Source organism: Musca autumnalis, unplaced genomic scaffold (assembly GCF_047663935.1).
Source record: "Musca autumnalis isolate F117 unplaced genomic scaffold, ASM4766393v1 scaffold_1, whole genome shotgun sequence".
NCBI classification, from domain to species: Eukaryota; Metazoa; Arthropoda; class Insecta; order Diptera; family Muscidae; genus Musca; species Musca autumnalis.
The window spans coordinates 42,702,252-42,727,910 of NW_027411644.1; the positions used below are offsets into that span (position 1 = coordinate 42,702,252).

The 25,659-nt window shown below is 35.9% G+C and overlaps 1 protein-coding gene across 1 annotated transcript in view; it reads left to right on the forward strand.

Annotated features, from left to right (window-relative positions):
- The first annotated feature begins 950 nt into the window (after positions 1 to 950).
- dpr11 (defective proboscis extension response 11) overlaps positions 951 to 25,659 on the forward strand; it is a 255,589-nt gene continuing 230,880 nt past the window's right edge. Inside the window, exon 1 of the mRNA XM_073973776.1 lies at positions 951 to 3,021. Coding sequence (XP_073829877.1) covers positions 2,958 to 3,021 — 64 coding nt within the window. The 5' untranslated portion in view covers positions 951 to 2,957. The remainder of the gene's footprint in view (positions 3,022 to 25,659) is intronic.

The following is a 25,659-nucleotide window of genomic DNA, read 5'->3' on the forward strand; positions in this document are numbered from 1 at the left end:
TGTTAATGACATTTGAAGTTCCCACGTTATGTACCGATTTTCGGTATTTTGAGGATTCTAGCTACAATTTTTAACCGAATTAGGAGTTATTTGACATTAAAGGCTCTCATCAAAAACTGTCAACATAGGTCCATGTTTTATTATAACCCCTATATAACGGTACCTCCCAATTTCTAGCCCACCAAATTGTCAACATACATAGTTAGATATAGGCACCATAAAAAAGGGCCTACCGAATGAAACGTTTTATGCACATTATCTGACATTTTAACGTACCCACCTAAAGTTGGGGACAGGAATGAAAACTAATTATTCCATTTTAGTTCAGAATATTTTATGGTGGAGGGTATGAAAAGTTCGGCCCGGCCGAACTTAACGCTTTTTTACTTGTTTTAGTTTTCATCTACATTTTAGGGCAAAATTAGATGCCCTTTGGCATTTATGGTTCCCAGCGCTTAAAATCTTTTCTTTACCACGTTGTTGTATAGCCCCCGCCCGGTACCACCCGTTCCTAGCTGACCGAATTAGTTAAAATTATGCATTTGTAGTTCTCAGTGTTCCAAAAAAATCTCCACATAATACTGGGAAAATTAATTATACAAAATTCGACCAGCCCGAATTCAATGCGTTTCTACTTTTTTTTAACTTCAGAATGAACATAAGTCCTTATCCCATGAAAAACAAGTCTCTGGTGAGGTGTAACTAATTTTAACATCGTAAATTCGTTTAACTTTTCCCTAATTACCCATCCATACTATATTTATGTGTTTTTCTATGTCTCCAATTAGCTATTGAAACAAAATAAAAATACAAACAAAATATAACCCCAATTTGAAATCTTAGCAATAAATCTTAGAATAAAATCGATATTTTCTTGTTAAACAATAAAAATCATTGTACCTTTGCTTTTTTCCACATTACTCATGCAGTATTTCTCTTCTTCACAACAGATTTCGGAAGGACACAGTCACAGGACAATGAACGAACCAACAATAAATGGCCAGCCACAAACGGAGTAAGCAAACGAGTGTGTGTGTGTCAGTGCGAGACAACAATGGTTATAGTGGTGGTGTATAAGGAAAACAATTTTATGGAACAAAACATACAATAAACAAATGAAGCATAACAATAAATTTTCAAGTCCTTTGAGAGCGAGAGATACATTGGCATCGGCTATAGAAAAATGTAAACACAATAAATAAAAGAAACACAAAAAGTGTAGTATTAAAACGGATGTGCTGCAATACGGAAGACCGTAACAACAACAACAACAACAAAATAACGAATCACCAACAAAAAACGTAACCAAATCAAAGCAACCAAAAATTGGAATACGGACCAAGTCCGTTGTAAAGAAATAAGTTATAGTGAGTGCAACCAAGTTGTTTGTTTTTGTTTAATAAGTCTTTGGAGGAAAACTCTTTGAATTGTTTTTGTTATTTGTATGTATTTGTGTTCAACTATAAGGAAACCAAAGACATTTCTGCTTGTCATAATCATAAAAAGCCATACCAAAATTTATGACTTTTTCAAATCGAAAAACAAACGAAATAAACAAATGAAGTGTTAAGGCCACACAACTCAAAGAAAAGATACAAAAACTTGGCCAATCATTGGAAATAAAAATAAAATTTAAAACAAAGAAAAAAACGTTCTTGAAGTGTTACCACCGTTAATTTCCCCCTCAATAAATTTCGTATTAGAAACCGAGCAAAATGACGTGATTGCTGTTGAAGGCACAGAGGAGGGACATTTCATTTCTCAAATCCTTTTACTTAATGATAAATGGAAGCCATAAAAATTTGTGAAAATTTCAAACAATAAACCACCACATGCCAGCCAGCCAACCAACCCACTAAGGTCCTAATTCCGTCATCAAGTGAGTTGGGCCTTTGAGGCGGAGGAGTAAAACGGAAAAACAATAAAAATTATGGTGCAAATTACAAATATTTTCCAATAAACACTAAAAGAGATATAAAAATAAAACACTTCAAATTGAAGTCCGTCCGCTTATCAACAGCATACATACACACGCTTACCCCACACTTCCACATAAAAACTCTTACAATTATTAACCAGACAACCAACCTCTCGCAGTGAAAACTCATAAAAACTCAACTGAAAAAAGCGAACGAACAAATCGAGAAACATTAAAATAAAAATTCGCTCAAAAACAAAAGCGGGAAACCCCACTCTGTACAATAACAAATTATAACGACTTCTCAAAAGAGGAATAACAAACGAAACAAAAATATAATCATAAAAATATATTTTTTGCCATTTCCTAAAAGTGTTTCACAATATCACAACAGCAACAACAACAACGAGAAATAACTAAAAGCAAAACTAAGACAACAAACAGTTTTTATGGCAAACTTTTTACAAAGCCACGACTAAACGGCGTCAGGTTAATAGGGGCAACAGCAACAATAACAGAAAAAAACCAACAACAACAATACCAATTCTAAAGCAATTCGTTAAAAGCATATCCCATAAAAGCTATTACAAAAAAAAAAGAGAAGGGACATAACTCAGAGACAAAAGCCATAGCTACAACGTGGGGGAGATACCAGTGAAGGGCAACAAGAACTTTTTACCATTTCAAAAAATATTATCACGTTTACATCCTAGCCTGGAATGGCCAGAAATGTTGTACTGTTGTCCTAAATCCATCAGCATAGAATATTCTTTGTAAAGGACAAAAGAGTGTAGCACAAAAAAAAATAAACGCCGCTAATAACTTTTAATAGAAAGTGAAATGTGTCAACAAACTACTCCAGCCACATAAATCCCACTGAACTTAGTGTGTCCCTGAGTGTGTGTGTGTGTCTTCGTTGTGTTGATTGCTGTCACATCAATGCTACTACAAATTTACAAAAATATCATCATAGTCGCATCATCAACATTGTCGTCGTCATCGTAGAAATTTAATTACTTTTGTAAAAACATTCATCAAAATGCATTTGCAACAAATGCATTTGTGTCAGTATATTGTGACAGCTGTATTTTATTTAAATATGGGTAAGTGTGTGAACGTTTTTATAACAAATATTTTCTCAAAGAGACAATTATAATTAAATTAAATTGTGTTAATGTCTTTTTTTATATGAAAATATTTATATACATACATATGTATATACAGTGTTGCGCATATCAAAAGCAACATATCCAGGATTTCGCATTAACTTAATTTTTAGATCCGTTACAATTTTTTTTAAATAAAATATTTCGTGCCCAGTTGTTCTTTGTTATGTAGAGAGAGCTTATAATAAGTTGTTTCTGTACTTTGTAGATGTATGGGATATGGGAAAAATAACTATAATATTGATTGATCATAGAGAATGGGGAGTGCAAAACAAAAGCAACAACAAAATAACATCAAAGATTGTAGTGTTATCGGTTTTAATTAGCTGTACTTTTGACCTAAATATGTTTTTTGGGACATGTTAGAGTCATTTTGGGAGGAATTTGTTATCCTAACAGGGTTGCCATCTCCTAACACTTTTCCGATGGTCTGAGGAAAATATAATAATACCATCAAATCAAAATTTTTGTAAAATATTCATTCGGAAAGTGGATTAGTGTCAACTGTTCTTATGTTTGCCGTATAATAAAAAGCATACATTGGTGAACACAATACATCCTGGTGTAAACCCCTTGAGGCTATAGGCACATTGTGACAAAAAACGTTGGGGAAACTTTAAAACTAATGCAAATAGGTACATCCAAAAATTAGTTGGGGCTCTGGTTTCCGATATACGCCCTAGGCTTGTTCGCAGAAGAAGTTTTGAAAACAATTTGAAGTTACATTTGAAAAATAATTATAATAATAACAAAGAAAAATAACAAAATCTAAAGGGATACTTACTTACTTAGCTGGCCCATTATAGAACATTGTTTCCATAGACCGAACTAAGAAAAGATCTCCATTTCTCTCTATTTGTTGCTTCGCACTCTGGAATACCGCGCCTTTTCATATCTTCATCCACTTGTTTGCGCCATCTATTCCTTGGCCTGCCAATTCTGCGTGCACCGCCAAGTGGCTCGAATTTATACGCCTTTTTAGGGGGTTCATCATCGCTCATTCTTATTATATGGCCTAGCCAACGCAATCGCTGCATCTCGATACGATCATCTATACTGATGTCGTTGTATAGCAGATACAGCTCGTGGTTCATACGACGTCGATATTCACGGTCAAGGCAGATCGGTCCGTAGATCTTTCGCAGAATTTTTCTCTTAAACACGCCAAGCACTGCCATGTCCGCTGGCGCAAGTACCGAGGCTTCGGAGTCATACATCAGCACGGGTAGTATCAGTGTTTTGTACAGCGTTATTTTTGTTTGACCAGATGTGGCTTTGTTTTTAAAATTCTTACTTAAACCAAAGCATCTGTTGGCCAATACAATTCTTCGATTGATTTCACAACTGATGTCGTTTGTTGTGTTTACGAAGGTAGACGACGTCTTTTACTACCTCAAAATTATAGGAACCAACTTCCACAGTTGGACCGAGCTCAATGGACGCATTGCGCGTCGACGTCATCAACTTGGTCTTTTCACCGTTTACCGCCAGACCCACTTTAGCACATTCGCCTTTGACCTTCATAAATGTATCGGTTACTTCTTTTACTGATCGCCCCATGATGTCTATATCATCAGCATAAGAAAGTAATATGTGGCTATTGGTGTAGATTGTGCCACTTCTTTTGACGTTTGCCTCTGGTATAACCTTTTCTAGCAAGATGTTAAAAAGATCACACGAAAGACTGTCTCCTTGCCTGAAGCCTCTTTTGGTACAAAACTCTTCGGAGAGGTTCTTTCCTATTTTAACTGAAGATCTTGTGTCAGTTAGAGTCATTTTACAAAGCCGAATGAGCTTTGCGGGGACTCCAAATTCAGACATGGCTTGGAATGCCTTTGGTCGTAGGGGGCTGTTGAAGGCTGCTTTATAATCGACAAAAAGGTGGTAGGTGTCGATCTGCATCTCTTGGGTCTTCTCTAGGATTTGCCGCAGGGTAAATATCTGGTCAATGGTGGACTTGCCAGGTCTAAAGCCGCATTGGTATGGTCCAATTATTTCGTTGACCATTGGCTTTAGTCGTTCGCACAATATCCCTGACACGATCTTGTAGGCAATAGGGTGTAGACTTATGCCCTTATAGTTAGAGTTACAGTCTTATATCCCTTCTTGTGGACGGGGCACAGGATACGCAGGTTCCAATCGTCGGGTACGCGTTCTTCCTGCCAGATGGAGCTAACTAGCTGATGCATACACCTTATCAGCGTGTCGCCTCCGGTTTTAAACAGCTCGGCTGGTAGGCCATCAGCCCCTGCTGCCTTATTATTCTTCAACCGGTTTATTGCTGTCTTTACCTCATCTTGGCCGGGTGGTATACATTCAATACCATCTTCTGGGATTGGATCTGTGGTATCTTCGTCGACTTCGCTACTATTGGATACCAACAGTTTGGAAAAATGAGCTTTCCAAAGCCTTAGCACACAATCTGTATCAGTTACCAGATTACCTTGCTGGTCTCTACAGGAGGATGTTCCAGTTCCAAAGCCATCAGTTTGATGTTTCACTCTTTGGTAGAATTTACGGACTTCATTCTGTCTCCTGTACATCTTGATTTGTTCACACTGCCGCTTTTCCATCTCTCTCTTTTTTCTGCGGAAAAGACGTTTCTCTTCTCTCCTTTTCTCCCGATACCTCTCTCGTGCGCTACGCGTTGCTACTGATTGTAAAGTAGCCCTATATGCCGCATTTTTCTCTTCGGTAGCAGCACGACACTCATACCATGGATTCCTTGGTGGAGGTCTCTGGTATCCAAGTACTGATTTTGCGGCTGTTTGCATGGAGTGGGCAATGTTTTGCCATTGTCCTGATATGTTATCGGTACGAGGATTAAGCAGTTGGGCCAGTTGAGTGGAATATGCTGTGGCTATCAGTTGTGTATGCAGCTTACCGATGTCCAACTTCCGTGTTGTGTCTGTTCGATTTTTGTTTGCTACGTTTAATCTGGTAAGTACCTTTGCTGCAACAAGGTAGTGGTCCGAGTCTATGTTTGCACCTCCGAACGATCGCACATCCAACACGCTTGATGCATGTCTTCCATCTATCACAACGTGATCAATTTGATTTCTTTTTCTTTGATCTGGCGACAGCCAGGTGCCCTTATGAATATCGAGATGATTAAATCTAGTACTGCTAACTACCATGTTTTTTGCATCTGCAAAGTCTATCAGCCTCATGCCATTGTCAGATGTTTCACTGTGGAGACTGAATTTCCCGAATGTTGGGCCTAAGATATTCTCCTTTCCAATTTTGGCATTAAAATCGCCTAGTATAATTTGAATGTCATGGGTAGGGCAACGGTCATATGTTTCTTCTAAGCGCTCGTAAAATATATCTTTGGTCAGCTCGTTCTTGTCTTCAGTGGGAGCATGAGCGTAAATAAAGCTGATGTTGAAGAATTTTGCTTTTAATCGAATTGCAGTGAGTCTTTCATTCACTGGGATGAAGCTGGAGACCAGATATTTTAACCTCCGACCAACTACAAATCCGCAACCAATCTCATGCTTTGTGTCATGGCAGCTATAATACAGTGTGTCACCTTTAGGTGTTGTTGGGACGCCTTTCCCGTTCCATTGTATTTCCTGTATGGCTGTAATGTCGGCCTTGTACTTTTCAAGTACACCTGCCAATGCGTAAACTGGGCCTTCTCTATAAAGAGTGCGAACATTCCAGGTGCAGATTCGCAGATCATGGCCCTTAAAACGTTTGCGGGGGTCTTCAACTTTTGAGGGATTTGTTTTCCTTTCCTTTGGTTTTTTCATAGTATGCTGCTTTTTCTAGGGGAGGGTTAATAAAACTGCGTCCAAACCCAAGCTTTTAAAGTTCTTATGGGTGAACGCGCGGCACATTTTAGCTCACTACCTTTAACGGGTGTTAAAGGCAGCTACCCCAGGTGACACCACGGGGAGGTCAGTGTCCACTTGAGATGAAAGAGGTACCAAGATATATCCTGGACTTTGCCATGTTAAAGCCGGTCAGGACCGTTCCTTGGTATCTTTCATCCCCTACGTCACCCAATCCACTAACCAAATCTAAAAGAATAAAAAAATAAATAATAACAAAAAAATGAAAATAAAACAAGTAAAAAAGTATCTGTCGACTTTGCCGACAATTCAGCCTTCGTGAATTGAAACATTCATCTACGGACAGATCGAATATATTTAGGGTCTTTTTAGAATTTTGTGGTTTTTTTTGGACGTGAATCTTATTTTGTCATATCTTTTCGATAGATATCGTGCGCACTAGTCATTTGAGTGGGTCATCGTATAACTTCTGGACCAGTATGGCATGAAGCATGGCCTTGTTCACGGAAAACATAATATCGCTGTAAACAGGACCACAAGAACAGCATCAGTATACATTTCCAAAGAATCTTCGAACAGACCCTAAACTGCACTTAGACATAAATGTTGAACTTTTGTGGGGGAGGTATCCTAAAGAGAGGACAGATATGGACCATTTTAGAAGGTAAACAAATTTTGGATCAAATCGCTTGATCAGATCGAGAGTTATCGTGCTCTCTGGTCACTACATATGGTGCCATAGTGGTATTTTACAACTTTCGGGCTGTTTTCTCAAGAAGTATGGACTTACCCCTGAAAAAAAACTTTTACCGTCGTAGTTGTGGCAGCGAATGGAAGTTGCTTCAACAAGAATCAAAGTGATTCGAAAGCAGGTCCTAAGGTGAACTTATCCGAAATATTGTGTGTGAGGTACCCGAAGGAGTGGATAAATATAGTCTATATCTGGTAGATAGATTAGGATGTGTAAAGTATGGACCAATTCGGTCAATCCCTTCAAGAATTAAGGTAAGCACATTTTTTTTCGAACATAATTGAAGTTTTATGGGGGAGGTATCTGAAGGAGTGAACCGATATGGCTTATATTTGAACTTAAACTAACTTTGGACAATATATTATGTAGGCCATATTTTGGACCCAATCGGCAGATCCGTTTGAGAGATATCTTGCGCTCCAACCACTACACACTGTTTCATAGGGATTTTGCACCGTCGTATGGGGGGTAATAAATAAAAGTTGCTACAAAAAATCGAAGCGATTCAAGATCAGTTCCTAAACTGAACTTTTCCGAAATTTTGTGTGGGACGTAACTGAAGGAGTAGAACCTCATCTAAGTCTGGTAGAAATTTCACGATATTCAAAGTATGGATCAAATCGGTTACTCCCTTCAAGAGTTATCGTGCGCACAAATTTTCCGAACATTTGCGAACATTTGTGTGGAAGGTACCGGAAGGAGTGGACTGATAGTCGGACGAGGCCGATACCCTGCACCACTTCCCCTGGGCACTAGTTTTCCGCGGAATTTATTTATATGATTGCAAAATCTCCCTTATTCCTTCGGGCATGTAGTGGGAATATACATATGTATGTATGTATGTATGTATGATTACGACACGCTATATATTATTTTCATTATTTCGACGAACCAAGGGATTTTGAAACAAATCGCGGTCAAAGGTCACATTTTTTTCGGTTTTTTAGGTTTTCGCTATTTTTTTTTTTTTGAAACCGCAAGTCCTTCATAATGGGACTTAAGAAAATGTTGTAGCAGTGAAAATTCTCTACAACATTTTTTAGTTCCATTTCAATAAAGATGTGAAATTTTACCGCGTTTTATTGAAAAATCTCTCCAACGTTTTTTTCTGTTGTTGAAAATAAAAAGTGTAAATTCCGCACGCAGAGAAAAAATATTTTTCGCTTTTGTTGGAATAAAAATATCTGTTTTGGTTCCAAAAATGTATTTGTTTTGTTCAAACATTGTAATCCAAATCCAAAAATACCATATTTTGTTCCAAACATAGAAAAAAACAACAACCGAATTTCCGCAATATTGTAAAAATCGTTAACAATACCGATTGTAGGAACTATCATAATCTAATTTTGTTTACAAAAAGTATTGTCAACCCAGAAAACCAGCCCAGAAATTTTTGATTTGAGTGTATATACTTCTCATATACACTTTTCACATAACTTGGATATAAATGTCGCGTATAATATTGCAATCATTGATGAACACAATACATGGTTTGCTGCATTGGCTGACAACAAAGACAAACAAAAAGCCACAAGCACCCACCACAACATAAGGAATAATTAAACACCATAACAAACTCCGGTATAACACCAAACCTCAAAGCACAATGAAGATAGAAGAATGAAACAAAACAGAAACAAATAAAAACAAGAGTCTCATTGTTGGTATACATACACACAAAAACAAAGATAAAGGCATCATGTCATACAAACAAAACACAGCATCGAAAAGCGAGAGAAGAGAAAAAAATTTCGAAGAAAAGAGAGAACTATTGTCCAGTTGACAAAAACTATTTTTGGATTTAACAAAACCCAATTGTTGGAATCACAACACTACATTTGGAATTTAACAATATCTTTACAATACATATTTTGCTCTTCGAGTATTGTTGGATCAATCATATTTTTTCTCTGCGTGCGGCATAAAACATTATTATATCTCCATGAAATTGTAAACAAATATAGCTGACAGAACGGTTTAAGCTTACATATTAACATTATGTTGTAATAATTATTAGTTATTTAAATTTAAATACAAAAATGACCGACTATTGCTACTGGCCGGTAATAGGGGCTTTTACCCTACTCGCAACAATTACATTTATTCTTCTCAATTCTTATCTTTTTCCATATATCTAATACATCACATTGATGCCATCATATGCATACAAACATAAGTACAACCATATATCCTGTAATACCTAAGAGTGTCATCACATCTAAAGCGTGAAAGCTTACATTACATCAATATCGATTACAATCTTAACCAAGCCAACATCATTTATTGAATTTCATTATGTTCAATGAAATTAGAGTCGTGTGTACTCGTGTATGCATAAGTTAATGAATACATATGTTTAATGTGCTAAACACGTATGTATGTATATTTATTTTAGACAGAATGGGAGTGTGTGTGTGTGTGTCGGTGTGTAAAGAATTGACGTGCAACTTTTAATGACTGGTAATTTAAACAATCGACAAAACACTCATTCGCTCATTCATTGAAATACTCTCACGGATACCATAAAAGCAATGTTGTTGGTGTTGACACGCACATGAGATTTAAACAATGCTCAGTACACAACAGACAATGAAACATGGTCGATTTACAAAGAAACCTGCAGATGTGAGTATGTATCAACATACAAGCGCTGTAAATTTGTGCATGTTAGAAAAAAAGATTAGAATGTAAATTACAATACGAACATCATCAACAACAGCGATATCAGATATTTTGTAATTGTTCAACTGCAGTAGTCAGTCAATATTATTATAATTTTTTATACAATAGAGGGGGTTGACTATTAAATAAAATTAACAAAGTTTTGCCCATGCAAACTAAGAATGGTCATTTAAAGAATTGCTTTCTTTTATATTATTTTCAAACAATTTTATATCATTCCAACCCATTTGAATGTCCATTGAAAATATCAATAAGCGTGCGTTATTTTGAATTGTTGTCTATAATGTATTTACACATGTTGTAAAAAAAATTTACCAATGTCCTCAATTGGCATCCAGAGAATTGTGAAGTTTTTCAAACAAGCACACCAACACATGCACACACGCACACTATCATTTATGTTGATTGTTTTCTACCAAACACACAACACATCCGTGCAAACACCTACCAAATTAAAAGGTAAAATGCACATTCGCACACGAACACACCTACATGCACAAAAGTGTGTTTAACGAGTTACCAACAACTCAAAACTATTAAAAGTTCATTTAGAATCATAATTAAATTGTAGTTGTTGATTTAAGGGCCTCAAATGTGCACAATTTAAATCTCAACTGACATCTAAATTGTTTTAAATTACAATCTTGTGTCTGTTAATTGTAATCAGTTGACAGTTGTATGTAGTAGTTGTTGTTATTCGAATAATTTTGTAAACGACTTTTTAAAATGTTTGCTTGTAATTGATTTAAATTTGTTGTTTGTTGGAATTTGTTGTGCTTTGGGATTTCATAGATTTGATGAAGTATTAGTTTAATTTATTTGACATATCAACATGGGGAATTTTCGAAAAAAGTTCTTAAAATTAATTTAAATTAAATTATTGTTGTAATTATTTATTATTGTCTTACTAGGACGAATTTCAAAATTCGAATCCGGTAGTCATTACGTAACCCATTACAAAGTAGTGTAAACAAAAATAACTACTTATATTGCTCATTGCAAATACAGTGGCACAGAGCTTGTGCCGACTACAAATCAGAGGGTTGTGGGTTCAACGCTCACCGCCGGCCGGGTACTTTTTGTTAAAAAAAAAACAAAGAACAGTTGGTGCACATGTAAACGTTTAAACAACCCTTAATGTTCGTATGCGTGGCCTAGTATGTAGTGTGTTCGGCTACAAAGCAGAAGTTCCTGTGTTCAAATCCTGCAAAGAACGAAATAAAAAAAATAAAATAAAAATTTCACCCAAACTGATCTAAAAATAAATAAATATCCTTTTATCTTTTCAACTTCCTGTGGCCATAGAGTAACTAGTTATTCTAGTGGTTACAGAATAACTAGTTATTCAGTGCGACATGCCCCTGTTAAAATAATGGATTAGTAGGGGGTTTTGTAAGTAGTGACGGCTGCCAAAAATCCCTTACAAAACCCATTATTGTGGGAGAATTTTTTTTGCTGGGTAGCTATTATTTTAAAGAATATTTTTTTTTTCAAAAATTCTGCAATTTTTAAAGAATATTTTTCAATAAATCGTGGACTTTTTATTTCAAATACAGTGGATTTTTTTGCAAAATATTTTTTTCAATAATCGTGCATTTTTAAAGAACATTTTTTTCAAAAATTGTGGATTTTTAAAAAATATTTAAAAAAGTGGATTTTTAATAATATTTTTTTCAAAAATCGTTGATTTATAAAGATTGTTTTTTTCAAAAATAATTGATTTTGTAAAGAATTGTTTTTCCGAAATCATTGATTTTAAAAAAATATCTTGTCCAAAATCGTGGATTTTTTAAATAATATTGTTTCCAAAATCGAGGATTTTTTAAAAAATATTTTTTCAAAAATCGTAGATTTTTAAAACATTTTTTTCCAAAATCGTAGATTTGTTAAAAAATATTGTTTCAAAATCTTAGATTTTTTAATTTTTTTTTTCAAAAATCATGGATTATATTAAATTTTTTTCCAAAATCGTGTATTTTTCTAAAAATATTTTTTCCATAATTGTGGATTTCTTCAAAAATATTTTTTCCAAAGTCGTGGATTATTTTAAAAATACTTTTTCCAAAATCGTGGATTTTTTAAAATATATATGGGGATTTCTGAGTGAAATCGGACACTTTTTCAAGATGAGGTCGTGGATTTTTTTAAAAATATTTTTTTCAAAATTTAATTTTTCTAAAAACATTTTTTCCAAAATCGTGGATTTTTTAAAAATATTTTTTCCAAAATTTTATTTTTCTAAAAACATTTTTTTCCAAAATCGTGGATTTTTTAAAAATATTTTTTTCCAAAATCGTGGATTTTTTAACAATATATTTTTCCAAAATCGTGAATTTAAAAAAAAAAATGTTTTTCCACAACCGTGAATTTTTTAATAAAATTTTTCCAAAATCGTGGATTTTTTAAAAATATTTTTTCCAACATTTTATTTTTCTAAAAACTTTTTTTCCAATATCGTGGATTTTTTTAAAAATATTTTTTCCAAAATTTTATTTTTCTAAAAACATTTTTTTCCAAAAACGTTGATTTTTTAAAAATAATTTTTTTCAAAATCGTGGATTTTTTAAAAATATATTTTTCCAAAATCGTGAATTTTAAACAAATGTTTTTCCACAACCGTGAATTTTTTAATAAAATGTTTCCAAAATCGTGGATTTTTCAAAAATATTTTTTCCAAAATCGTCGATTTTTCTAAAAATATTTTTTTTCCAAAATTGTGAATTTTTTAAAAAAAAAATTCAAAAATCAAAAATTTTTGTAATCTTTTTTCCAAAATCGTGGATTTTTCTAAAAATATTTTTTCAAAATTGTGGACTTTTTTTAAATATTTTTTTAAAAATCGTAGATTTTTTTCAAAAATATTTGTTCCAAAGTCGTGGATTATTTTAAAAATATTTTTTTTTTAAATCTTCGATTTTTTAAAATATACATATTTAAAAATTGTGGATTTAAAAATATTTTTCTCAAAAATATTTTTCCCCAAATTGTGGATTTTTCTAAAAACATTTTTTCCAAAATCGTGAATTTTTTTAAAAATATGTTTTTCCAAAATCGTGGATTTTTTTTTAAATATTTTTTTCCAAAATCGGGAATTTTTTAAAAATAATTTTCGCAAAATCTTTAATTTTAAATTTTTTTTTTCGAAATCTCTTTTGATATTTTATAAATTTGTTGTTTAAACATATATTTTCGAATATTATTGATATTTAAAAAATATTATTAAAAATTGTAAAATGAAAAAAATAATTTCTCAAAAATTTTGATTGTTGTTAGTTATTATTATTTAAAAATTGTGCATTATTATGACCTACACCCCATTTTGGTAAGGGTAGGTGTGGTAGCCATAGGAAGAACGCTATTGTTTTGGGTAATATTGGTTGAGATTTAATTTATTTGGTGCACCAAACACGCAAATTCCGTCCATTTTTTATGAAGTTTGATATTGAGTTCGCCATATTATTTTGAAAGCGGTTCAGATACGATAAAGCTCCCATAAATATGTTCAGCCGATTTTATGTGTTTGACGCACGAAACACAATATTGAACAGAAATTTTGAGGAAATTTGGAAAATGTAACGCAATTTGATATAGAAAAAGTTTCGTCAAATTATATTGAAATGGTGGTGGTTGGTATAGGATATTATATAGTCAGCCCCGCCCGACTTTGATCCTTTCGTTACTTGTTTTTGTTTGACGACAACTGATGTTTTTTGTTGTGTTTATGGCGGTAGCGAGGTAGATAAAGTCTTTCATTGCCTCATAATTATATGAACCAACTTCCACTGTTGGTCCGAGAGAAAGGGTATTACCGCAACTCAAGACGTTGAGGTTTTTATGGGTGAACGCGCGGCACATGTCAGCTCACTAGCAAGTTTTGAAGGCAGCTCCCAGGTGTCGACACGGGGAGGTCAGTGTCCACTTGATATGAAATAGGGACCAAGATGAGTCCTTGGCTTTGCCATGTTAAAGCCAGTCAAGGCCGTTGCTTGGTATCTTTCGTCTCAAACGTCATTCATTTGAGGTTCCCAGTGGTTACACAATTTCTCCACCAAAAATTTGAAACAAAGCTCCATGTTTTGGTATAGCCCCATATAAAGGTACATCACGATGTTTGGTATTTTTTTAGAATTTTAGCTACATTTATTAACCAAACTAACTGTAATTTAACATTTTAGGTTTCTGAGGTTCCTTTTCCACCAAAAATTGTCAACATAGGGTAATTTTAAAGTATGGCCCCCATATAACGGTACCTTCCGATGTTATGTATTTCAAGATAAAAGCTACATTTTTTGACAAATCTAGCTGTAATTTGACAGTTCGGATCACAAATGGTGGTGTTGTAGTACGAATAAATTCGTAGTTATAAATTCAATGATCTCACAAGACATTGGAAAATTGTGTTAAATTTCGGCTGAAAACATTCGATATAGTACGCGAAAATAAAACACTAAAACTCAATTTGGCTTTTAATAGTATTTTCATTAATTATATAATTTAAATTTATTTTTCTGCGTTTTATGGAATTTGGTATACGACATCACTTAATGCCATTTTTTTATTATTTTAAAACTTCTTTTAAACAATTCCGTCATTTTATTGATATGCGAAACATTTCATCTGTTGAACAAACACATTTGAAAAGTCCTTGTGTATCAGTCGTGATTTTAAGCTCTAAAATATAAAATATAAAATAATAACGAAACAAAAATCCTCAATAACAAACAAATAGTATAGAATTAAAACAACAACAAATACTAAAGGAGATTATGTGCAAATAAAAACATTTTAAAATTTAAAATAAACTAATAAAACAAACGAAATAATACAAAAAAGCAACAGAAACAAAATAAAAATAAGAACTAATAAAATTTTTTATATCGATTTTAAGCTATATGAAAACGTAGGTCACAGGCGTAGCAAACAATCGAGGGGATAACACAATACAGAAAATTTCAAATTCCAAAAAAAAATATTATTATTTTGTTCCTTAGGTCAAAAATTATTATTAAAATAAATTTTATTAATTGATTAAAGAAAAAAGCTTAAAATATATTTTCCCCAGACTACATCTCTGTATATTTGTTTTTCCAAAAAGACCATCAACAAAATCATAACTTTTTTATAATATATTCACGCTTTTGCTTCAATATTTTACACAAATAAAGTAAAGGAAACCCTGGGAATGGTAGCCAGCAAAAAATTTGTTATAACAAAGCGCTGGACCAGAATAACAAGCAAATAACAAACGGAAATGGAAATGGATTTTATTTGCCTCTATTCCATGCATGATGCCGGTTATTGTGTAGAGTTGTTGTTGTTGTTGTTGGTGATTTTTTCATTGTTTATTCGGTAGCAATATCAACACCACTTACCCTTAGCTTCATCAGCAGTAGAGCGAGCACCAGCAACAGTAACCAAGAAAAATGCGGTGGTATCCGTGGCCATCGTCATCATCGTTATTGTTGACTGGCGGTGATGATGATGATGCTGGTGGTGTTGGTGGTTTGTTTTTTTCAGTACTACTATGATGGCATTAATTTGGAACAATGGTTACAATGGCTTTGGTGTAGAATATTCCAACGCTATTGTGTGTGTTTTCCAGGGAAGCTTTTGGAGAACTGTAATAATTTGTATAAATAAAGACCAAAATACCATTAAAAAATATAAACGTGGAGCTAAATATAAAATGTCGGAACTACAATCGATTCCAGACTACACTTTCAAATAAAATCAACACCAACAATAAATGATCAACAACGTACCAATATTGCGGAGGAGTAGGATAAAAAGAACTAAATAAAAATATTGAAAAGGGGGAAAATAAAACAAACTATTCAAATAATATAAATATTATTGGAAATAAAAACAAAAAACATAAAAGTTTTAAAATATTTCAACGCAATCGTCATGGCATGGGAAGGCATAACATAACGCAATAAAAGTTGTGAACAAGAATACTGTGAGAAGAAGTGGGAGCTTTGTGGAGGGCAGAGACAAAAATTAAACCTAGAAAAAACAAGTAAAAAACAAGTACAAAAGTATCAGTTGGCTTTGCCGACAGAGGTATACCCTCAGTCTATGTGAATTGAAACATATTTTTCCCAAAAAACGTATGTTCTTAGGGAGTCTTCCGATTGGGCGTATGAACCTGCAGACAAAAACATGGATTAGGTTAAAATCTCAAAAGTTTTGTGGGGCAGGTGCCTAAAAGAATAAACCGACATAGTCCATTTTTGAAGTGTGTCTTATTTTGGGAGTCATTCCTCTCGATAGGAACATTATATCAGGAAACATGGACTTGCTCACCGAAAACATCATAGCGCTGTAAACAGGGCTACTAGTAGAACCTTCGGTAAAAATTTCCATAGTATTTTTGCACAGACCCTTAATCGCTCTTAAACAAAGTTGTTGATCATTTATGTGGATGATACCCTAAGGAATGGACCGATAGGGCCCACTTTTCAACATAAACTAAGTTTGGACCAAATATTTCGAGATCCAAAGTTTGGACCAAATGGGTTGCTCCGTTTATGGGATATTGCGCATACCATTTCAGCGAATATTGTCGAACTTCTTCGAATTTCATCTAATATTCTAAGAAATATTACGATATGCAAAGTGTGGATCAACACAGTATTCGGTTCGGGAGTTGTCGTGCGCACCAACCGCTACACATGCTGGCCGTAGGCGTTTTTTGTACAGTATTCGGGTCATTTCCTCGTGAAGTATGGACTTGCCACTGAAAAAACTTTTACCATCGTAAAAGGGACCTTGAGTGCAACCTGTTGCAAGAAAAATCAAAACGATTCGAGAAATTCCGAATTTTCCGAAATTTGGTGTGAGCGGTATCCGGAGGAGTTGACATACATATATAGTCAATATTCTAACCTGATCTATGCCTCGTGAAAATTTTACGATGTTCAAAGTACGGACCAAAGCGGTTACTGCCTTTGATAGTTACCGAAAATTTTGAACTACTATGGGGGAGGTACCCAAAGGAGTGGACCGATAAGGCCCATATTAAAAATTGATTTAACTTTGGGCAAAATATTACGATTTCCATATTTTAAATCGGTTTATCCGTTAGAGAGTTACCGCGCGCTTCATCCACAACACGTGGTGCCATAGCGAGTTTTTACAGCTTTCAGGTCATTTTCTCAGGAAGTATGGACTTGCCCCTGAAAAAACTTGCACCGTCGTAATGGGGAAATCGAATACAAGTTGCTACAACAAAAATCAAAAGGATTCGAGAGGAGGACTTAAACTGCACTATTCCGAAGTTTTGTGTGGGAGGTACCCGAACTCAAGCTGGTGAGGAAAAACCAAATTCCTCAACTTACTAAGGCATCCGTTTTTGTCCGAGGTTGGGGCAGCAAGTTCGAGTCTTTGGTCGTCAGAACAGGACATTGGATGTGAAGAGATGGGAGGCCTTCCGCAGGGAGGAGCATGAAGATGGTACTCTCCTTGTGGTCGTAATTGACCAACTCTCCATGTCCATCTGACAAAGGCAAAGGACATGGCCTACTACGTTTCAAACGCTGTCTGCTTCAAAACGGGAAAGGCGAGCATCGGCGTAAACGAGGAAGCCAAAAATAACAGCGAGGAGGCTTCACCTCCAAGCAACAACTTACAGGGAGCCGACATTGAAATCAGCGCTTCCCAAGAATCCCGTTTACTGGAGGACCAATGATCGGAGTCATCCAGATAAACCTCCATCGGAGCGAGACGGCAACCATGGCACTGATGGAGCAAATTAACACAGGTAAAGTACACATCGGTTTGATCCAGGAACCATGGACTATTCAGAACAAGGTCTCTGGACTAAACCATAAAAATTACGAACTTTCTGATGCTAATACAGGGTCTCGCCCGAGAACCTCTATAATATGCCACAAAAACTTAAGTTTTCTTTTCTCCCCAGAGTTGTCAACATCGGACGCAACTGTACTGAAGCAGGGTAATGGCAACATATACCTGGCGTCAGTATATCTGCCGTATGATTCACCGACACTACCACCTACGTCGGAGCTGCAGCGGCAGGTGAGGGAAGCAAAACAAACAAGTAACGAAGTACTAATAGGTAGCGACGCTAACTCACACCACGTCACGTGGGGAAGTACTAATAATAACAAAAGGGGCCAAGCCCTTTTAGATTACTTGAATTCTAACGACCTAATAACACTTAACACAGGGAATACACCCACCTTTGTTAACAAGATTAGGGAAGAGGTATTACATATAACAATATGTTCCGAAAATCTTATAAACGATGTGCGCAATTGGAGGGTTTCGAAAAGCACTCCTTCTCAGATCATCGGTATATAAGATTTGAACTTACTCGGCCACCGCCGAAACCTATAAGTTTCCGAAATAAATCCAAAACCAACTGGATAAAATTTGGAAAACTAATAAAAGAAAGGCTAGGGCACGATAGCTATGAATGCCTAAGCACGGAAGATATAGACAGAAATGTCAACTTTATAACGGAGTTCTTAGAAAAGTCATTCGAAGAAAGTTGTCCCCTTCGAGAGAGCAAATCTTCCTAGGAAAAACCCTGGATGACAGGTGAAATTCGTAACAAAAAAGGTCCGAAGGCTTTACAAAAAATAAAAAAGTTTCTATCGAAAACCCATACACAAACCGAGATTATGGTGAATGATATAGGAAATAAAATGGAAACAATCGAGGACACGCTGGGACTTTTGATGAATACGCATTTCCCGCCGAGCACTACGGCAAATGTAGGAATATCGACAGATGGGGAAAATGTTACGGACGAAGCACCATACATTGATGAAACAATGGTTAAAGATGCCATCAACAGTTTCAAATCTTTAAAAGCAGCGGGACCAGACCAGGTCTTCCGGCCTTACTCCAAAAGGAGGTGGACTATATTTCGTCCAAATTAGCTGGAATCTTCAACGCATGCTTAAAATTTGCGTATACCCCTAAAGCCTGGCAGGATGCGAGGGTAGTGTTTATCCCCAAACCTGGAAAGGCTAGCTACGCAATTCCTAAGTCTTATCGCCCGATAAGTCTAACTTCTTTCTTACTCAAAACCATGGAACTTATAGTCGATACCATGATTAAGAGCAAGATCCCAAACGATATTCTTAAATGTAAACAACATGCATACGTTAAAGGCCGATCAGTGGAAACCGCTTTACATGAGGTAGTACACCACATCGAAAACACCTTCGACAAGAAGATGTATACACTGGCAGTATGCATTGACATCGAGGGTGCTTTCAATAACGTCAGCACTGAAACCCTTATCCAATCCTTAGATAATTTTATGTGGACCGGACCCTAAGGAACTGGGTAAGCAATATGCTAAGGAATAGATGGCTAAGTTGCTTGCTACACGACGTAACGAAACGGGATAAAGTTGGTCAGGGAACGCCACAAGTGGGGATTTTGTCACCTCTCCTGTGGGTTACTACCATAAATAGCCTACTGAGGATTTTAACCAAAGAGGGATTTGAACCAGTCTGTTATGCAGACGACGTTATAATACTTCTGAGGGGAAAGAACCCTAATTTGTTATGTTGGTCAACCGAATCGGCCCTAAAACTTGCATATAACTTGGCTAGACCAAGAGATCTAAACGTAAATCCGGAAAAAACAGAAATATGTCTTTTCACTAGAAAAAAAAACTGGGTCACATCGAGGAACCTGTTTGCCTTAACAAGACTATTAAGATTTCCAATAAGGTCAAATATCTGGGAGTAATCCTGGATAGGAAACTTAAATGGAAGGATCATATCCAAGAACGAGCCAACATAGCACACAGATGTTGGTCAACCTGTAGAAGGGCCATAGGCTCTAAATGGGGTCTCAATCCAAAGATGACACACTGGCTATACAAACGCGTAGTTAGACCCATCCTAACATACGCGTCAGTAGTCTGGTGGACAGCGATGGATAAAAAATGTAATATAAAAATTTTACAATAAGTCCGAAGAATGTGCTGCCTAGGAGTAAGTGGTGCTATGAGGACAACACCAACGAGGGCACTAGAAACTATTCTATACGTACACCCAATAGAAATTCAGATAAGGTATGAAGCTGCCGTCGCAGCCATAAGGCTGAAGGCGACAGACGAGTGGATCGAAAAGGACCACGTAACATACCATCAAAATACATCCCTATGGAATAGAGAGGAGATAGGGAACACCACTAAGATTCTCTGGGCGGACCCAAACGAGGATAAAACTAAAAACTTACTATTATTAGGTAAGGCAGACATTAGTAGGCTAACAGGTATCCTTACTGGTCACTTGGGCCTACAAGCTCATCTGCATAAGATTAAATGCGCAGATAACAGCATATGCAGGGCATGCGGAGAGGACGACGAAACGTTGGAACACTTTCTTTGCCAATGCCCAGCTTTCCCAAATATCAGGTCCCAGTCTTTAGGGACCGACACTATACCGGGACCTAATCAGATATCGGTAAATGCTGTTAAACAGTTAAGGGATTTTGTTAAGGGCACAGACCAAACACGACCCTCTCTTCAATTAGTCTAAAGCGCACAACAGGCCTATTCTGGCTTAAGTGTATGTCCATTGGACATGTCGCCACTTGCCCCCCTCTGTTCAACCTAACCTAACCTAAACTAACCCGAAGGAGTGAACCGATATAGCAACAAATTGTGAACTTTGAACTGTCTGAAACACATTTACGTCAAACATACTTGGGGTCTTAAACCATTATTTCGACGAGACACATTTTCCCCGTATGAAAGTGTATATACCCTCGTTACCATAAATGCTGAGGGCATAAAAAGAGTTGTGTTCGGCCGAGTCGAACTTTTTATATTCTCCATCATGATATATTCTCTACTTATATGGAATAATTACTTTTCTTTCTGCTACTACCCACAGTTTTTGGGTGGAGAAATTTTTTGACCATCGGGAAACCAAATACATAATTTTGGTTACTTCGATCCGCTAAAAACTACGACAACCTACTATACATCGTTGTAAAGAAGATATTCTCTACTTTCATTAGCAGGTTTTGCTTTTGATGTACCCCTTACAGATGCGGAGATATTTGCTTTGAAATGAAACGTTGACTTTTCTTCCAAATAAGTTTTTTGCCCATTCCGACCCCTGAATATAATCCGACCATCACCAAAATCAATAGGCTTCTTCCCCTCCGGGACCTTCATCACCAGCCAAAACTATCTTATAATACCCTCCCCACATAGTGGTGTAGGGTATAACTACAGGAGGTTCGGTCAAAAAAGTAGCTAAAATCTTCAAAATAGCAAAAATCGGGAGGTACCTTTATATGGGGACTATATCAAAACATGGACCTAAGTTTATAATTTTTAGTGAAGAAGTTTTTTTGACCACAGGGAATCTTAAATGGCAACTTACTTGCTAGTCCCCTTAAAAATTGTAGATAAAATCCTCAAAATACCTAAATTTCGGATGTGCCGTAATATAAGGGCTCTACCAAAAAAATTTACCTATATTAACGATACAGCAGACGGAAATACAGATACACGGACATGGCTAGATCAATTCAGAATTTTATGCTGATCAAAAATAGATATACTTTATTGGGTCGGAAATTATTATTTCAATGTGTTACAAACGCAACAACAAACTTAATATACCCTCTATACTATGATTGAGGGTATAAGAAGAGAAAATTTCCTAAGTTCGCCAAGGTCGAACTTATTCCACCTTTTACCATAATAAACATATGATATATGTCAAATAGACTTGTAAATATTGTATCACCGTAAACCCTTTTCCACCAAAAATTATGTTCCTCAAAAATGTCTTAATGCTTTAATGGAAAATAATGAATCCCCGAGTTCACATTTACTTGGAAAAAAAGCAAAAATGTTTTGCCAATCTAAAAAAAATCTCATATATTTACAAGCTACAAATACCATTAACTCAATATCTACGCATAGCCATAAATTTTACACAAAGGTTTAGTACCTTACAGTGTTTGCTTTTGTCGATGCTTTACATCAATGTCCGTTTAAGTAGTCCCCTTAGTCATATAAAATTGCCATAAATTCTCTAAACAAATTTTTGCTTTTAGAAATTGTTTTTTTTTTTGTCATTCGTTGCTCTTGCACTTGGCTTTTGTTTCCGGGTATTCTGTCAAAACATCTATTCTATAGCCTCTGAACTCTCATAACTAAATTATTATGAACATTTGCTGGATGTGACACTTCAATTCCCATGCATGTCATTTTAAACAGTCAAATATGAGAGAGAGAGGCGACAAGAAGTGAATAAAACAATGTGAAATGCAAACAGGTTTTTTTATCTCTTTGTTCTTTTCGTTTTTCTTTTTCAGTGTTTGGTTGAATGCAACACAAAAAAATCAGTGACAAAGCAACAAATTAGCAGAGCTGAGATATGCAAATTGAATTGGGTGATTTTAACAGACAGGAAGGGAATATAAATAGAAATAAAAACAGGCCGACCACACGCAGAAAAAATATTTTTCGCATTTGTTGGAACAACAATATCATTTTTTGTTCCAGCAATTTATTTGTTTTGTTCAAGCGTTTTAATTGCAAATCAAAATATACCATATTTTGCTCCAAACATATAAAACAGAGAAATTCCGCAATATTGTAAGAATCATTAACAATTCATCGATATTGTTAATTGTTAAGGAACTATCATAATCTAGAATTTTTTACAAAAATTATTGTCAGCCCAGAAAACCTGTTACTGAAATTTTTCATTATAATTGTATATAATTCTCATATACACTTTTCACATAACATTGATATAAATGTCACGTTTAATATTACGAACATTGATGAACACATTACAGGGTTTGCTGCTTTAACTGACACCAAAGACAAACAGAGCTACTCCAATGCGCTAATCGAAGCACCTTCACAACACAAGGAATAATAAATAGCCATAACAAACATGAAAAGAAGAAAACACAAATTACGACAGAGGCTTCCTCCCAAAAACACTTCTCAGATTGTGCAGGTATAAACTCAACGATCAAAACCCATAGAAGAAACAAATAAAAAAAAAAACAAGAATCACATTGTTGGTGTACATACACAAAAAGACAAACAAAGATAAATCATCTTGTCATACAACCAAGGAAAACTCACCAAAATGTGTTTTTTTTTCTCCACAGCATCGAATACCGAGAGAAGAGAATAAAATTGTCGAAGAAAAGAGAATAATATTGTTTAGTTAACAGAAACTATTTTTGGATTTAACAAAGTCAAATGTTGAAATTGACAAAAACGATTGTTGGGATCACAATACTACATAAGGATTCTAACAATATCTTCACAATACATATTTTGCTCTACGAATATTGTTACTTACTTACTTAGCTGGCCCATTACAGAACATTTGTTCCATAGACCGAACCAAGGAAAGATCTCAAATTCTCTTGGTTTAGTGCTTCGCTTTCTGGAATACCGCGCCTTGTCATCTCTTCATCCACTTTTTTGCGCCATCTGTTCTTTGGCCTGCCAATTCTGCGTGCACCGCCATGTGGCTCGAATTTATTCGCCTTTTTAACGGGTTCATTATCGCTCATTTTTATTTTATGGCCTAGCCAACACAATCGCTGTATCTCGATACGTTTAACAATATTTATGTCTTTGTATACCAGATATACCGGTAACGCAGATTGGTCCGTAGCTCTTTCGAAGAATTTTTCTCTCAAACACGCCAAGCGCTGTCTTATCTGCTTGCGCAAGTACCCAGGCTTCCGAACCATACATCAGCACGTTTAGTATCAGTGTTTTGTAAAGCGTTATTTTTGTTTGACGAGTTGTGGCTTTGATTTTGAAGTGCTTACTTAAGCCAAAGTAGCATCCGTTGGCCAATACAATTCTTCTTTTTATTTCACAACTGATGTCGTTTGTTGTGTTTACAGCGGTGCCTAGGTATACAAAGTCTTTTACTACCTCAAAATTATAGGAACCAACTTCAACAGTTGATCCGAACTCAATGGACGCATTGCGCGTCAACACCATCAACTTGGTCTTCTCGTCGTTTACCGCCAGACCCACTTTAGCAGATTCTCCTTCGACCTTCATAAAGGTATCGGTTACTTCTTTTACTGATCGTCCCATGATGTCTATATCATCAGGATAAGCATGTAACATGTGGCTGTTGGTACAGATAGTGCCACTTCTTTTGACGTTTGCCTCTCGTATAACCTTTTCCAGCAGGATGTGGAAAAGATCACACGAAAGGCTGTCTCCTTGCCTAAAACCTCTTTTGGTACAAAACTCTTCGGAGAGGTTCTTTCCTATTTTAACTGAAGATCTGGTGTCAGTTAAAGTCAATTCAGACATGGCCTGGAATACCTTTGAACGTAGTGGGCTGTCGAAGGCTGCTTTATAATCGATCTGCATCCCTTGGGTCTTCTCCAGGATTTGCCGCAGGGTAAATATCTGGTCAATGGTGGACTTGCCAGGTCTAAAGCCGCATTACTATGGCCCATTTATCTCATTGACCATAGGCTTTAGTCGTTCGCACAATATCCCTGACACGATCTTGTAGGCAATCGGGAGAAGACTTATGCCCCTATAGTTAGAGCATACAGTCTTACTTCATTCTGGTTCCTGTACATCTCGATTTTTTCACACTCCCGCTTTTCCACCTCTCTCTTTTTCCTGCGAAAAAGACGTTTCTACACTCTCCTTTTCTCCCGATATCTCTCTCGTGCGCTACGCGTTGCTACGGATTGTAAAGTAGCCCTATATGCCGCATTTTCTCTTCGGTAGCAGCACGACACTCCTGTAGTGCGATTCTCTAACTCATTTTTTGAGTTACCGACAATTGTCGGTAAAATTAAAATGCTTATAATTTCGGTAATTACCGATGTTTTTCGGTAAGTTAGCGACGAATAAAAAGCAGTCGTAAAGTCATACCGATAGCAAGAGTGTTTTTTACATGAGCTTTTCATTCATAGTTTAGCGTTTGAATGTTACCGATTTTTGTCGGTAACTCAAAAAAATGTGTAAGAGAATCGCACTACTGATCATACCATGGATTCCTTGGTTGAGGTCTTTGGTATCCAAGTGTGGATTTTGCGGCTGTTTGCATGGAGTGTTGTAATCGGGATGAGGAGTGCTTTGATTAAGCAATTGGGCTAGTTGAGTGGAATATGCTGCGGCTATCTCGGAAAATATATCTTTGGTCTGTTCGTCCTTGTCTTCAGTGGGAGCATGAGCGCAAATTAAGCTGATGTTGACGAATTTTGCTTTTAATCGAATTGCAGAGAGTCTTTCATTCACTGGGGTGAAGCCGGTGACCAGATGTTTTAACCTCCGACCAACTACAAATCCGCATCCAAACTCATGCTCATGTTGTTGTG